Raw genomic sequence first — 12348 nt, 5'->3', positions numbered from 1 at the left:
ATGACCAGGTCTAAAAGTAACACACAAGACTCAATTTTTTTCAACCATAAATACTTTTGTAGGTGATCCCCACCTGCAGCACTCCCCTTTCTCCTCAGATGTCATTGGATTGTACCAGGTTTATTGTTGATTCTAGCCGCGGCAGAACTAGCTAGATCTAGATTTCCTTTGGTAGAGTCTTCCAATTGCTGAACTCCAGTTTTGTCATGACTAGTCAGTGTTACAACCTGTCTGCCCTATTCTTTGTAGTGGATTTCATATTATAGAAGCATTTATTCAATGTCAAGATTTTTAAGTGCAAACTACCTAATACTTATTAGCTGTTAAATAATAAAGATAGGCAGGATTTTATTCCAAAATGATTTGACCTAAACTAAAAAGAGAATGTGGATCTCCTGAATCTTATTTGGTTAATCTTAATATAACTCCTAGCATTCTAAGGTCCTGTTATTACCTGGCTATCTTTTGTATCTTCTTTGTCTCCCCTCTTCTTTCCCAGTCATAATTAGCTGCCAGACTCTGCTTCATTTTTCTTTTTGACAGTCTTTACTCCTAAGGTCATCTATTCTCTTTAGGTGTCTTTCTGCCTCAGTTTGAAGACAGCAGATCCCAAGACCACATATGCCATTGCATGAGCCATTATAGTCAACATTTTCAATAAATGTAATAGAACTTTATGTTAGTAATTCTTATTTATTATCTTTCTATTTAAAAGGCTTAAAGTCTTCATTTAATGCTCTCCTTCATGTCCATTTTGTTAAATGTTTGCCTTTTAATGAGATCTTAGAACTTCAGAACTATTTCACCATGGAGGATGTGCAAGATTAGCCTTTTATCAAATGAAAAGTATGAAATGAAATATGTAATCTCATTCATCCATTTGACTCTAAAATTCTGTGACTATCAGACAAAATTCAGAAATAAAATAGTATTATTAATATAAATAAATTTTTGTCATAATTACATTTCCCAAATTTTGCCTGTAAGAATGGGTAAAATACCTTTAAAACCTTGAAGAAATTATTACTTGATAGAAATTTTATCCATCTGTGAAAAGACAAATGTATTCAGACACAACTGAAGTTCTCCCTTCCATTTTAATTTCATTTGTCTTGAACTAAGATTCCACTGTTTCATCCTCTTAGAAAGATGCTGCTACTCGAACAATATTGTTTGAAACCAAAAACTAGCAGACTTTAGCACAATTTTTCTTCTTAAACGTCTTAAGAATTTTGTTTCCTTTACCCCTTCTTTAAAAACAAGCAGCCACTAAATTTTTTAGTAGTGAATTTCAAAATCCTTTTTAACCTTATAGGTCCAAGGGTAGCCAAGGATGGCTGCAGCTTCATATGATCAGTTGTTAAAGCAAGTTGAGGCACTGAAGATGGAGAACTCAAATCTTCGACAAGAGCTAGAAGATAATTCCAATCATCTTACAAAACTGGAAACTGAGGCATCTAATATGAAGGTATCAAGACTGTGACTTTTAAATTGTAGTTTATCCATTTTTATTCAGTATTCCCTCTTGTAAACTTGGGGTATAAATTAAGCAATAATATGTAAAATCTTTCTTGTAGAAGTTGGCATTTATATTTTTATAAGATATATTGAATTTATCCAGTGAATCATGTGAAGAAAATAAATATAAAACTCCAATGGCTAGTTCGTTCTTAGTTCTTTTTAAGATTAAAGAGAAGAGACCAAATATAGCATCACTATACTGAGGCAGAGTTTTCTGTGTAGTTCGTAGAAACTAGCCTCATGATTTTAGAATATATCTTGAATATTAAGTATAGCCTTCCTCCCCAACTCCCTCAGATCTTGTCACCCCTTAAGTGCTGCGTTGATAGATGATCAAGAAAATCAGGATGCCCCACTGGGAAGAGCCCTGAACTGAAAGTCAGTACCTGGTTCTATCCCTGGCTTTGCCACAAACTGAGCTATATGACCTCTGGTTATTCTTCAGGACTTAAGTTGCCTTATTTTGCAAGTACAGGCATCACGCTAGTCTAGATGATTTCCATGCCCTAAAATTGGCCAAATAGTACTGAAAAGTTCTGATAACCTCCAAGAAAAGTTATAAAATAGTGTGTAGCGGGGAAAATGTTCTAGTTTCAAAATAATTGAGGTTAAAACTTTGGCCATTTTAATTCCCAGTATCTTAAGCCGTTTCTCTTCTGACTGAATTTAATAACTTCGTAGAATTGGACATCATCAACAAAAACATTACTTCCAAGGGGTTTGGTGGCTCACGCCTGTAATCCCAGCTCTTAGTGAGGCAGTGGTGGGTGGATAGCTTGAGCCCGGGAGTTTGAGACCTGCCTGGGCAATATAGCAAAACCCCATTCTCAAGAATAAATAAATAAATACATAAAACTTCCTTTATAAAAAAAAAAAATGTTCCTGCTTTGTATTGTTTCTGCCTCTTGGCTGTTTTAACATTTGAGTTCCTGGCTCAGTTCTTCCTGTCTGCTCACTACTATTGTTCCTTACTAATTTCCTATTCTATCCTAGTCTTTTTCCTATGCATTAAGACCTCCCTTATTCTTCAGGCTTTTGTGTGTCACTGAGGTAACTGTTTCTCCTTCTCTTTTACCCTTTATATTCAGTATCATCACAGTTCAACCTTTTGCTCGTGTGTCCTATTCTCTCTTTCCATTTCTCTGTCAATCTTTTCTACTCTAATTACCCTCTTCTGTGGTAAAACTGCCCCCTGCAATGACAGACATCCAAGATATCTACTGCAAACCCTTGGGAAGTAAAGTAGACTGTAAACAAACATTTTGTTCTTGCCACAAACTATGGGTGACCTAAAAAGACCTGCATTAGTTATCTAACAGGTTAAAAAAGAACAATTTGGTATTTTAACACTGATCAACACATTACATCTCAAATTGTTATACATGGTATTTGTTTTTAAAAGTTTCAAAATACAAAATTAAAATATTATTTCATCTACTTTGATATGGTATATTTTGCAGAGAATTCCTCCTGGCAGGCCTATTTAGATAGTACATGTCTGTTTTGTAGTGTAGAACTCTGAGATCTCTTTTTTAAAGTTTCTGTTTAACTCATTTAGCAAATTCAAAACTCATATTTGGGAGACAATGTGATTTACCCTTAGATCCATCTCCACACTGAAGTGGAATGTCTCTCAGAGTAATAATACAAGTCACACCCTCAAATTTCTACAGTGGAATATCTAGTTGATCATTTATATGTGTGGTATAATACAAGTTGAGTATCTCTTATCCAAAATTACATCAGACCAGATGTGTTTTGGATTTTATGTTTTCAGATTTTTAAATATTTGCATTATACTTCTTGAGCTTCCCTAATTTGAAAATCCAAAATCTGAAATGCTCCATTGAGCATTTCCTTTGAGTGCCATGTTAGTGCTCAGAAAGCTCAAGATTTTGGAGCATTTCAGACTTCAATTTAGGATGATCACCCTATATACATCAGGAATAGTGGTACTTCAGATATACCTGAAACCAATTATAAATTTATTTTACTCAGCATGTACATCAACAGACGTCTTGCGAATCCAATAATGTGTATTCTTAGAATTGGACATGTGGTACTATAACAGTTACAGCCCTATAATAAAATTATATCTGCTTTTTAAGGTTTTATGCTGTGAAAGAACATAAACCATGACCTGTTTGTGTTAAAATAGTTTTGTGTAGACATTTTTGAAACCATTGGCACTTCCTACTGTGGATTAAAATTAATCCAACACAATGATTATTTCCCCCAAAATCACTTGCTAGACTTTGTAATACCTTATATAAACTCGAATCATGTTTCCTGATCATTAGTCTTTTTATCCCCAAAAAAGGTAAAAGGAGGCTGGGCGCAGTGGCTCACACCTATAATCCTAGCACTTTGGGAGGCCAAGGCAGGCAGATTGCTTGAGCTCAGGAATTTGAGTCCAGCCTGGGCATCATGGCAAGACTGTCTCTACAAAAGATACAAAATTAGCCAGGTGTTGTGCACACCTGTGGTCCCAGCTACTAGGAAGGCTCAAGTGAGAGGATTGCACTCCAGCCTGGGTAACAGAGCCAGACCTTGTCTTTTAAAAAAAATAAAAATAAATAAAAAGCAAAAGGTTTGTGTCCTCTAACCAGATTAAAGTCGAACATTTATGCAGTAGTACCATCTAGTGGCAAAAGAGGATACTGCCGTGCTATTTGATTACATGGCATTTTGTGTCTTTGTAGCAGCCAGGGAAATAAGTATTGAAGGGTTGGAGAAATGTGAACACTGTCTATTAAGGAAATATTTATTTTTAAGTATAATGATATTATTGTGTTTGTGTTTAGAAAGAATCCTTGTTTCAACATACATATTGAAATATTTATCAAAGAAGTTGCATGATGTCTGAGATTTATTTTCAAAATAAGTCTGGGGCAGAGAGATGGAAATGGAAGAGGTGGATATGGGTGTGGATGAGACATAACTGACCATAAATTGATTATTGATGTGAAGTATGAAGTTACATGAGGGTTTGTTATCATTTTCTCCATACTTAGGTATATGTTTGAAATTTTTTCAATGAAAATAAAATAGAGATTACATGGAATTTAGATGATATGAAATCAGATAAATGCAGAATTGTAGCTGGACTTAAAAAAAAAATATGTGGTGTCTTTTACTCCAGGGCTAGAGCTCTCCCCCTAACCCCTTTTTCTTTTAGACAGTTTTGCTCTTGTCATGCAGGCTGGAGTGCAGTGGCATCATTTTGGCTCATTGTAACCTCTACCTCCCAGGCTAAAGTGATTCTCCTGCTTCAGCCCCTGGAGTAGCTGGGATTACAAGCACCTGCCACCATGCCTGGCTAATATTTGTATTTTTAGTAGAGACAGAGTTTTGCCATGTTGCCCAGGCTGGTCTCAAACTCTTGATCTCGGGTAATCCACCTGTCTCGGCCTCTCACATTGCTGAAATTATAGGTGTGAGCACCGTGTCTGGCCTACCTAGAGCTCTTTAATTGACTTTAAAATGCTGAGCATAGCAACAAGGTAAATACGGCATTATAGAGCTAAAAAGCTGAAAGATGGCACGGTATAGGCATTTATCTGTAGGCAAATTATTAGCGTAGCATTTACATCTCTCTTGTACTTTGACAAAATTTAATATTTATAAATTGGTCTGTAAGCTATGAAACCATATACGTGTAAAGTATATCTTTTCAGAAAGTAAGAAAAAAACAAAAATTCAGATCAACATTTCAGAATGTATTTTGAAGATGTATTTATCCAGTATACTTTTATCTGGTAATGAAAAGCATCTATAGAAAACAGCTAGAAGATGGCCAAAAGGAAACTTCTCCAGAGTGTAACTACCACCGAGTGAGACAGAACCAGAGTGATATCCACTTCTCCCAGCGAGGTACCAGTTTTGTTTTAAAGGTACTGGTTGAACAGAGGGATTAACCCAAAAAAGGCAGCAAAAGCAGCCAACGGCATCGAGCCGAAGCAAGGTGAGACACTGCCCCACCTGGAAGGTGTATCAGGCACGGAGGATCAGGAGGCGTCACCTCCTCGGTTCTCTGAATCAGATACTGCAATTCACTCTGAGACTTCGGCAGCACACAGACCAGGAAAACACCACCTTGCTGAGAACCACTCAGAGTCACAGACCCTAGTGACAGCCCAGGCTGGCAGCCCCAGCCAGACTGGTACCTTGTTAGCGCAGACCAGGGCGGAGATTTGGACTAATACTGAGAAAGCTTGCGAAAAAGAACTGCCCGTCCCACAGAAGGGAGAGTTGAAAGCGGGGAGGGGGATACGACCAGTCAGGCCTCTCTCCCACAAGATCCAGCAACCAGAGTCCCTCTCCTGGGATAGTTTCGCAGTTAACACAACCTCCACCTGGGAACAGAGGGCTAGGCAGAGGGAAAGAGCCTGTCATTGGGAAGGCGGGGCTAACCCCAGCAGTACAGAAACCAGGTCAAGAATAAACAGCAGCCTGGCTGAGACCAAGGCAGCCCAGCAGCACCTCCACAGGCAGACAATGGACAGACTATCTAAAGTGGCACACTGACACCTGCGTTTAAAAAAAAAGCCTCATACGGGAGAAATAACCCCAACTTTAACAGAAAGGGCGTCCACTCAGAGAAGATGGGAAGAAACCAGCATAAAAAGGATGAAAACATCAAAGATCAGAGTGCTGCTCCTCTCCAGAGAGATCACAATGACTCACCAGCACGGCAACAAAACAGGTCAGAAAAAGATTTTGACGAACTGACAGAAGCAGGCTTCAGAAGATGGGTAATAACAAACTTGTCTGAACTAAAATGACATGTTTTAACTCAATGCAAAGAAACTAAGAACCTTGAGAAAAGATTAGATGAAATGCTAACTACAATAACCAGCCTAGAAAAGAATATAAATGACTTGATGGAGCTGGAAAACACAACACAAGAACTTCGTGAAGCATACACAAGTTTCAATAGCTGAATCAGCCAAGTGGAAGAAAGGATATCAGAGATCGAAGATCAACTCAATGAAATAAAAAGGGAAGGCAAGAAAAGAGAAAAAAGAGTGAAAAGAAATGAACAAAGCCTCCAAGAAATATGGGATTATGTGAAAAGACCTAATCTACACTTGATTGATGTACCTGAAGAGGACAGGAAAAATGAATCCCAACTGGAAAACACTCTTCAAAATATTACCCAGGAGAACTTCCCCAACAAAGCAAAGCAGGCCAACATTCAAATACAGGATATACAAAGAACACCGCAGAGATACTCCTCAAGAAGAGCAACCCCAAGACACATAATCGTCAGATTCACCAGGGTTGAAATGAATGAAAAAATGGTAAGGGCAGCCAGAGAGAAAATTTGGGTCACCCACAAAGGAAAGCCCATCAGACTCACAGCAGATTTCTCAGCAGAAATCCTACAAGCCAGACAAGAGTGGGGACCAATATTCAACATCCTTAAAAAAAAAAAAGAACTTTACCCAGAAACTCATATCCAGCCAAAGTAAGCTTCATTAGTGAAGGAGAAATAAAATCCTTTATGGACAAGCAATTACTGAGAGATTTTATCACCACCAGATCTGCACTACAAGAGCTCCTGAAGGAAGCACTAAACACAGAAAAAAAACATCCAGTACCAGCCACTGCAAAAATGAACTCAATGGTAAAAACCAATGATGCAGTGAGGAAACTGCATCGACCAATGGACAAAACAAACAAGTAACAAAATGGCAGGATCAAATTCACACATAACAATATTAATGTTAAATATAAATGACCTAAATGCCCCAGTCAAAAGACACAGACTGGCAAACTGGGTAAAAAGTCAAAACCCATCAGGGTGCTATATTCAGGAGACCCATCTCACAAGCAGACACACATAGACTCAAAATAAGGGGATGGAAGAAGATCTACCAAGCAAATGGAGAGCAAAAAAAAAAAAAGCAGGGGTTGCAGTTTTAGTCTCAGATAAAATCGACATTAAACCAACAAAGATCAAAAGAGACAAAGAAGGACACTACATAATGGTGAAAGGATCAATACAACAAGAAGAGCTAACTATCCTAAATATATATGCACCCAATATAGGAGTGCCCAGATACACAAAGCAAGTTCTTAATCACCTGCGAAGAGACTTAGACTCCCACACAATAATACTGGGAGACTTTAACACTCCACTGTCAACATTAGACAGATCAACAAGACAGAAAATCAGTAAGGATATACACAACTTGAATGCAGAATTGGAACAAGTGGACCTAATAGACATCTCCAGGACTCTTCATCCCGCAGCCACAGAATATACATTCTTCTCAGAACCACATTGCACTTACTCTAAAATTGACCACACAATTAGAAGTAAATCATTCCTTAGCAAATGCATAAAAATGAAAATCATAACAGTCTCTCAGACCACAGTGCAATCAAATTAGATCTCATGATTAAGAAACTAACTCAAAACCTCATAACTTCATGGAAACTGAACAACTGGCTCCTGAATGTTGACTGGATAAACAATGAAATGAAGGCAGAAATAAAGATGTTCTTTGAAACCAACGAGAACAAAGACACAACATAGCAGAATCTCTGGGGCACATTTAAAGCAGTGTCTAGAGGGAAATTTATAACAATAAATGCCCACATGTGAAATGAGGAAGGATCTAAAACCGATACCCTATCATCAAAATGGAAAGAGCTAGAGGAGCAAGATCAAAAATACTCAAAAGCTAGCAGAAGACAAGAAATAACTAAGATCAGAGCAGAAATGAAGGAGACAGAGACACAAAAAACCCTTCAAAAAAATCAATAAATCCAGGAGCTGGTTATTTGAAAAGATCAACAAAATAGACAGACCGCTAGCCAGATTAATAAAAAAGAAAAGAGAGAAGAATCAAATAGATGCAATAAAAAATGATAAACGGGATATCATCACCGATCCCACAGAAATACAAATTACCATCAGAGATTACTACAAACAGCCTGTGCACATAAACCAGTAAACCTGGAAGAAATAGATAAATTCATGGACACTTGCACCCTACCAAAACTAAAACAGGAAGAAGTTGAAACCCTAAATAGACCAATAACAAGGGCTGAAGTTGAGGCAGCAATTAATAGCCTACCAACCAAAAAAAGTCCAGGTCCAGACAGGTTCACAGCCGAATTCTACGAGACATACAAAGAGGAGCTGGTACCTATCATTCTGAAACTATTCCAAACAATCCAAAAAGAGGGAATCCTCTCCCACTCATTTCAGGAGACCAACATCATCTCGATACCAAAACCCGGCAGAGACTCAACAAAAAAGAAAACTTCAGGTCAGTCTCCATGATGAACATAGATGCAGAAATCTTCAATAAAATACTGGCAAACCAATTGCAACAGCACATCAAAAAGCTTATCCATCATGATCAAGTAGGCTTCATCCCGGGAATGCAAGGCTGGTTCAACATACACAAGTCCATAAATGTAATCCACCACATAAATAGAACCAAAGACAAAACCACATGATTATCTCAGTAGATGCAGAGAAGGCCTTTGACAAAATTCAACAGCCCTTTATGCTAAAAACTCTCAATAAACAAGGTATCGATGGAACCTATTAAAAGCTTTTGCAAGAAACCTACAGCCAGCATCATACTGAATGTGCAAAAACTGGAAGCATTCCCTTTAAAATCTGGCACCAGACAAGGATGCCCTCTCTCTCCACTCTTATTCAATATAGTGTTGGAAGTTTTAGCCAGAGCAATTAGGCAAGAAAAAGAAATAAAGGGTATTCAGTTAGGTAAGGAGGAAGTTAAATTGTCTCTATTTGCAGATGACATGATTGTATATTTAGAAGACACCGTCACCTCAGCCCAAACTCTCCTTAAGCTGATAAGCGACTTCAGCAAAGTCTCACGATACAAAATCAATGTGCAGAAATCACAAACATTCCCATACACCAATAACAGACTTAAAGAGAGCCAAATCAAGAGCAAACTACCATTCACAATTGCTACAAAGAGAATAAAATACCTAGGAATACAACTAACAAAGGAGGTAAAGGCTGTCTTCAAGGAGAACTACAAACCACTGCTCAAGGAAATAAGAGAAGACACAAACAGATGGAAAAACATTCCATGCTCATGGTTAGAAAGAATCAATATTGTGAAAATGGCCATACTACCCAAAGTAATTTATAGATTTAACGCCATCCCCATCAAACTACCAATGACTTTCTTCACAGAACTGGAAAAAACCACTTTAAACTTCATATGGAGCCAAAAGAGAGCCTGCATAGCCAAAACAATCCTAAGCAAAAAGAACAAAGCTGGAGGCATCATGCTACCTGACTTCAAGCTATACTACAAGGCAACATAATCAAAACAGCATGGTACTGGTATCAAAACAGAGACACAGACCAGTGGAACAGAATAGAGGCCTCCAGAGCAATACCACACATCTACAACCATCTGATCTTTGACAAACCTGCCAAAAACAAGCAATGGGGAATGGACCTCCTGTTTAATAAATGGTGTTGGGAAAACTGGCTAGCCATGTACAGAAAGCGGAAACTGGACCCCTTCCTGACACCTTACAGTGAAATTAACTCCAGATGGATTAAGGGCTTAAACATAAGACCTAACACCATAAACACCCTAGGAGAAAACCTAGGCAAAACCATTCAGGACGTGGGCATAGGCAAGGACTTTATGACTAAAACACCTAAAGCATTGGCAACAAAAGCCAAAATAGACAAATGGGATCTAATTTAACTTCAGAGCCTCTGTACAGCAAAAGAAACAGTCATTAGAGTGAATCGGCAACCAACAGAATGGGAAAAAATTTTTGCAATCCAGCCATCTGACAGAGGGCTAATACCCAGAATCTACAAAGAACTGAAACAGATTTACAAGAAAAAAACAAACAAACCCATCCAAAAGTGGGCGAAGGATATGAACAGACTCTTTTCAAAAGAAGACATATATGAAGCCAACAAACATATGAAAAAATACTTACCATCACTGGTCATTAGAGAAATGCAAATCAAAACCACATTGAGATACCATCTTGCACCAGTTAGAGTGGCAATCATTAAAAAATCTGGAGACAACAGATGCTGGAGAGGATGTGGAGAAATACGATCACTTTTACACTGTTGGTGGGAGTGTCAATTAATTCAACCATTGTGGAAGACAGTGTGGCAATTCCTAAAGGTTCTAGAAATAGAAATTCTGTTTGACCCAGCAATTCCATTACTGGGTATATACCCAAAGGACTATAAATCGTTCTATTATAAAGACACATGCACACGCATGGTCATTGCAGCACTCTTTACAGTATCAAAGACCTGGAACCAATGCAAATGGCCATCAGTAATAGACTGGACAAAGAAAATGTGGTACATATACACCATGGAATACTATGCAGCCATAAAAAATGATGAGTTTGTGTGCTTTGTAGGGACATGGATGAACCTGGAAACCATCATTCTCAGCAAACTGACACAAGAACAGAAAATCAAACACCGCATGTTCTCACTCATAGGTGCGTGTTGATCAATGAGAACACTTGGGCACAGAGGGGAGCATCACAGACTGGGGTCCATGGTGGGGGGCCTACTTGAGGGATAGTGGGAGGGAGGGTGGAGGAGGGATAATGTGGGGAGAAATATCAGGTATACGTGGTGGGGGGGTGGTGGCAACAAACCACCTTGCCATGAATGTACCTTTACAACAGTCTTGCATGATCTGTACATGTACCCCGGAATCTAAAGTACAATTAAAAAAAAAAAAGAAAAGTGTCTATAACTATGATAAACTGAAATAAATAGAAGTGGTACAAGTAGCAGCCTCTCTGAAATGATACAGTTGCTCATATTACTGGTATAACTACAGTGTATTTCATCTCTGATGAATAATTTTTTTTCTTCTTTTTTTTGAAATGGAGTCTCGGTCTGTTGCAAGGCTGGAGTACAGTGACATGATCTCAGCTCACTGCTACCTCCACCTCCGGGTTCAAGCAATTCTCCTGCCTCAGCCTCCCAAGCGGCTGGGACTATAGGTTGGCACCACCACACCCAGCTAATTTTTGTATTTTTAGTAGAGATGGGGTTTCACCATGTTGGCCAGGATGGTCTCAATCTCTTGACCTCGTGATCTGCCCACCTCGGCCTCCCAAAGTGCTGGAATTATAGGCATGAGCCACTGCACCAGGCCTAATGAATAATTTTCTAATGTTTCTAAAATGTTGAAATACTTTTAAGACAATGTGTGATTATATAATGTAATTAATCTTTAAAACTGAGCTTCCAGAATTTTAAAATACAAATGAATATTCTCTCCTTCAAAATGATGTATGTATTTAAAAAGCTGCCATTTCTCAAAGAACTTTTTAAAACGTTATCTTTGGAACTGCTTTGCAATTGTGTTGCATTTTCTTTTAAAAACTCTTCAAAATCAGGGACCTTTTCTAGGTTATATGCAATATGCAGCCCCCTGGGCAATCTGTCCCACTCAACAACTAAAAAACACTGGATAAAATACAAAAATCATGCTTTTAAGGACAGTGAAGAACTATGGAACCATCAAACTCTGTATAAACTATAATTCCTAAGAGGAAAGAACCCATTCTAGATAAGCTGAAATTATTGGTAATTTTCTTCCGTGGGGTACAGATTTGGGTACAGATTGAGATTCATCGTTGGCACAAGCAGGACTCCACCGGGAGAAACAAACTCTTGAGGTCTTTCTGTGGGACTAGGTGTGAAAGAAAAAGAAAGTGAAATTGTTGGTGGCTTTAACAAACATGAGGGTAGATGTAGAGATATTAGCATTAAGAAGGGTTCTAAATGCGTGTCTCGATTTTACCATGAGATAT

The 12348-nt window shown here is 38.2% G+C and overlaps 1 protein-coding gene across 15 annotated transcripts in view; it reads left to right on the top strand.

The window, feature by feature from the left end:
• APC (APC regulator of WNT signaling pathway) overlaps positions 1-12348 on the top strand; it is a 153420-nt gene that overhangs the window by 50923 nt on the left and 90149 nt on the right. For 7 of the 15 annotated variants that reach the window (XM_037737979.1, XM_017527195.2, XM_017527191.2 and 4 more), the window contains exon 2: positions 1316-1468. The exons of the other annotated variants lie outside the window; for them this stretch is intronic. In XM_037737979.1, the coding sequence (XP_037593907.1) occupies positions 1334-1468 (135 nt within the window). In that variant the 5' untranslated portion in view covers positions 1316-1333. The remainder of the gene's footprint in view (positions 1-1315; positions 1469-12348) is intronic. 15 annotated transcript variants of the gene reach the window in all.

The sequence above is a fragment of the Cebus imitator genome, unplaced genomic scaffold (genome assembly GCF_001604975.1).
Source record: "Cebus imitator isolate Cc_AM_T3 unplaced genomic scaffold, Cebus_imitator-1.0 Scaffold46, whole genome shotgun sequence".
Taxonomy (NCBI): Eukaryota; Metazoa; Chordata; class Mammalia; order Primates; family Cebidae; genus Cebus; species Cebus imitator.
This window is presented reverse-complemented; position numbering and strand designations above follow the sequence as displayed.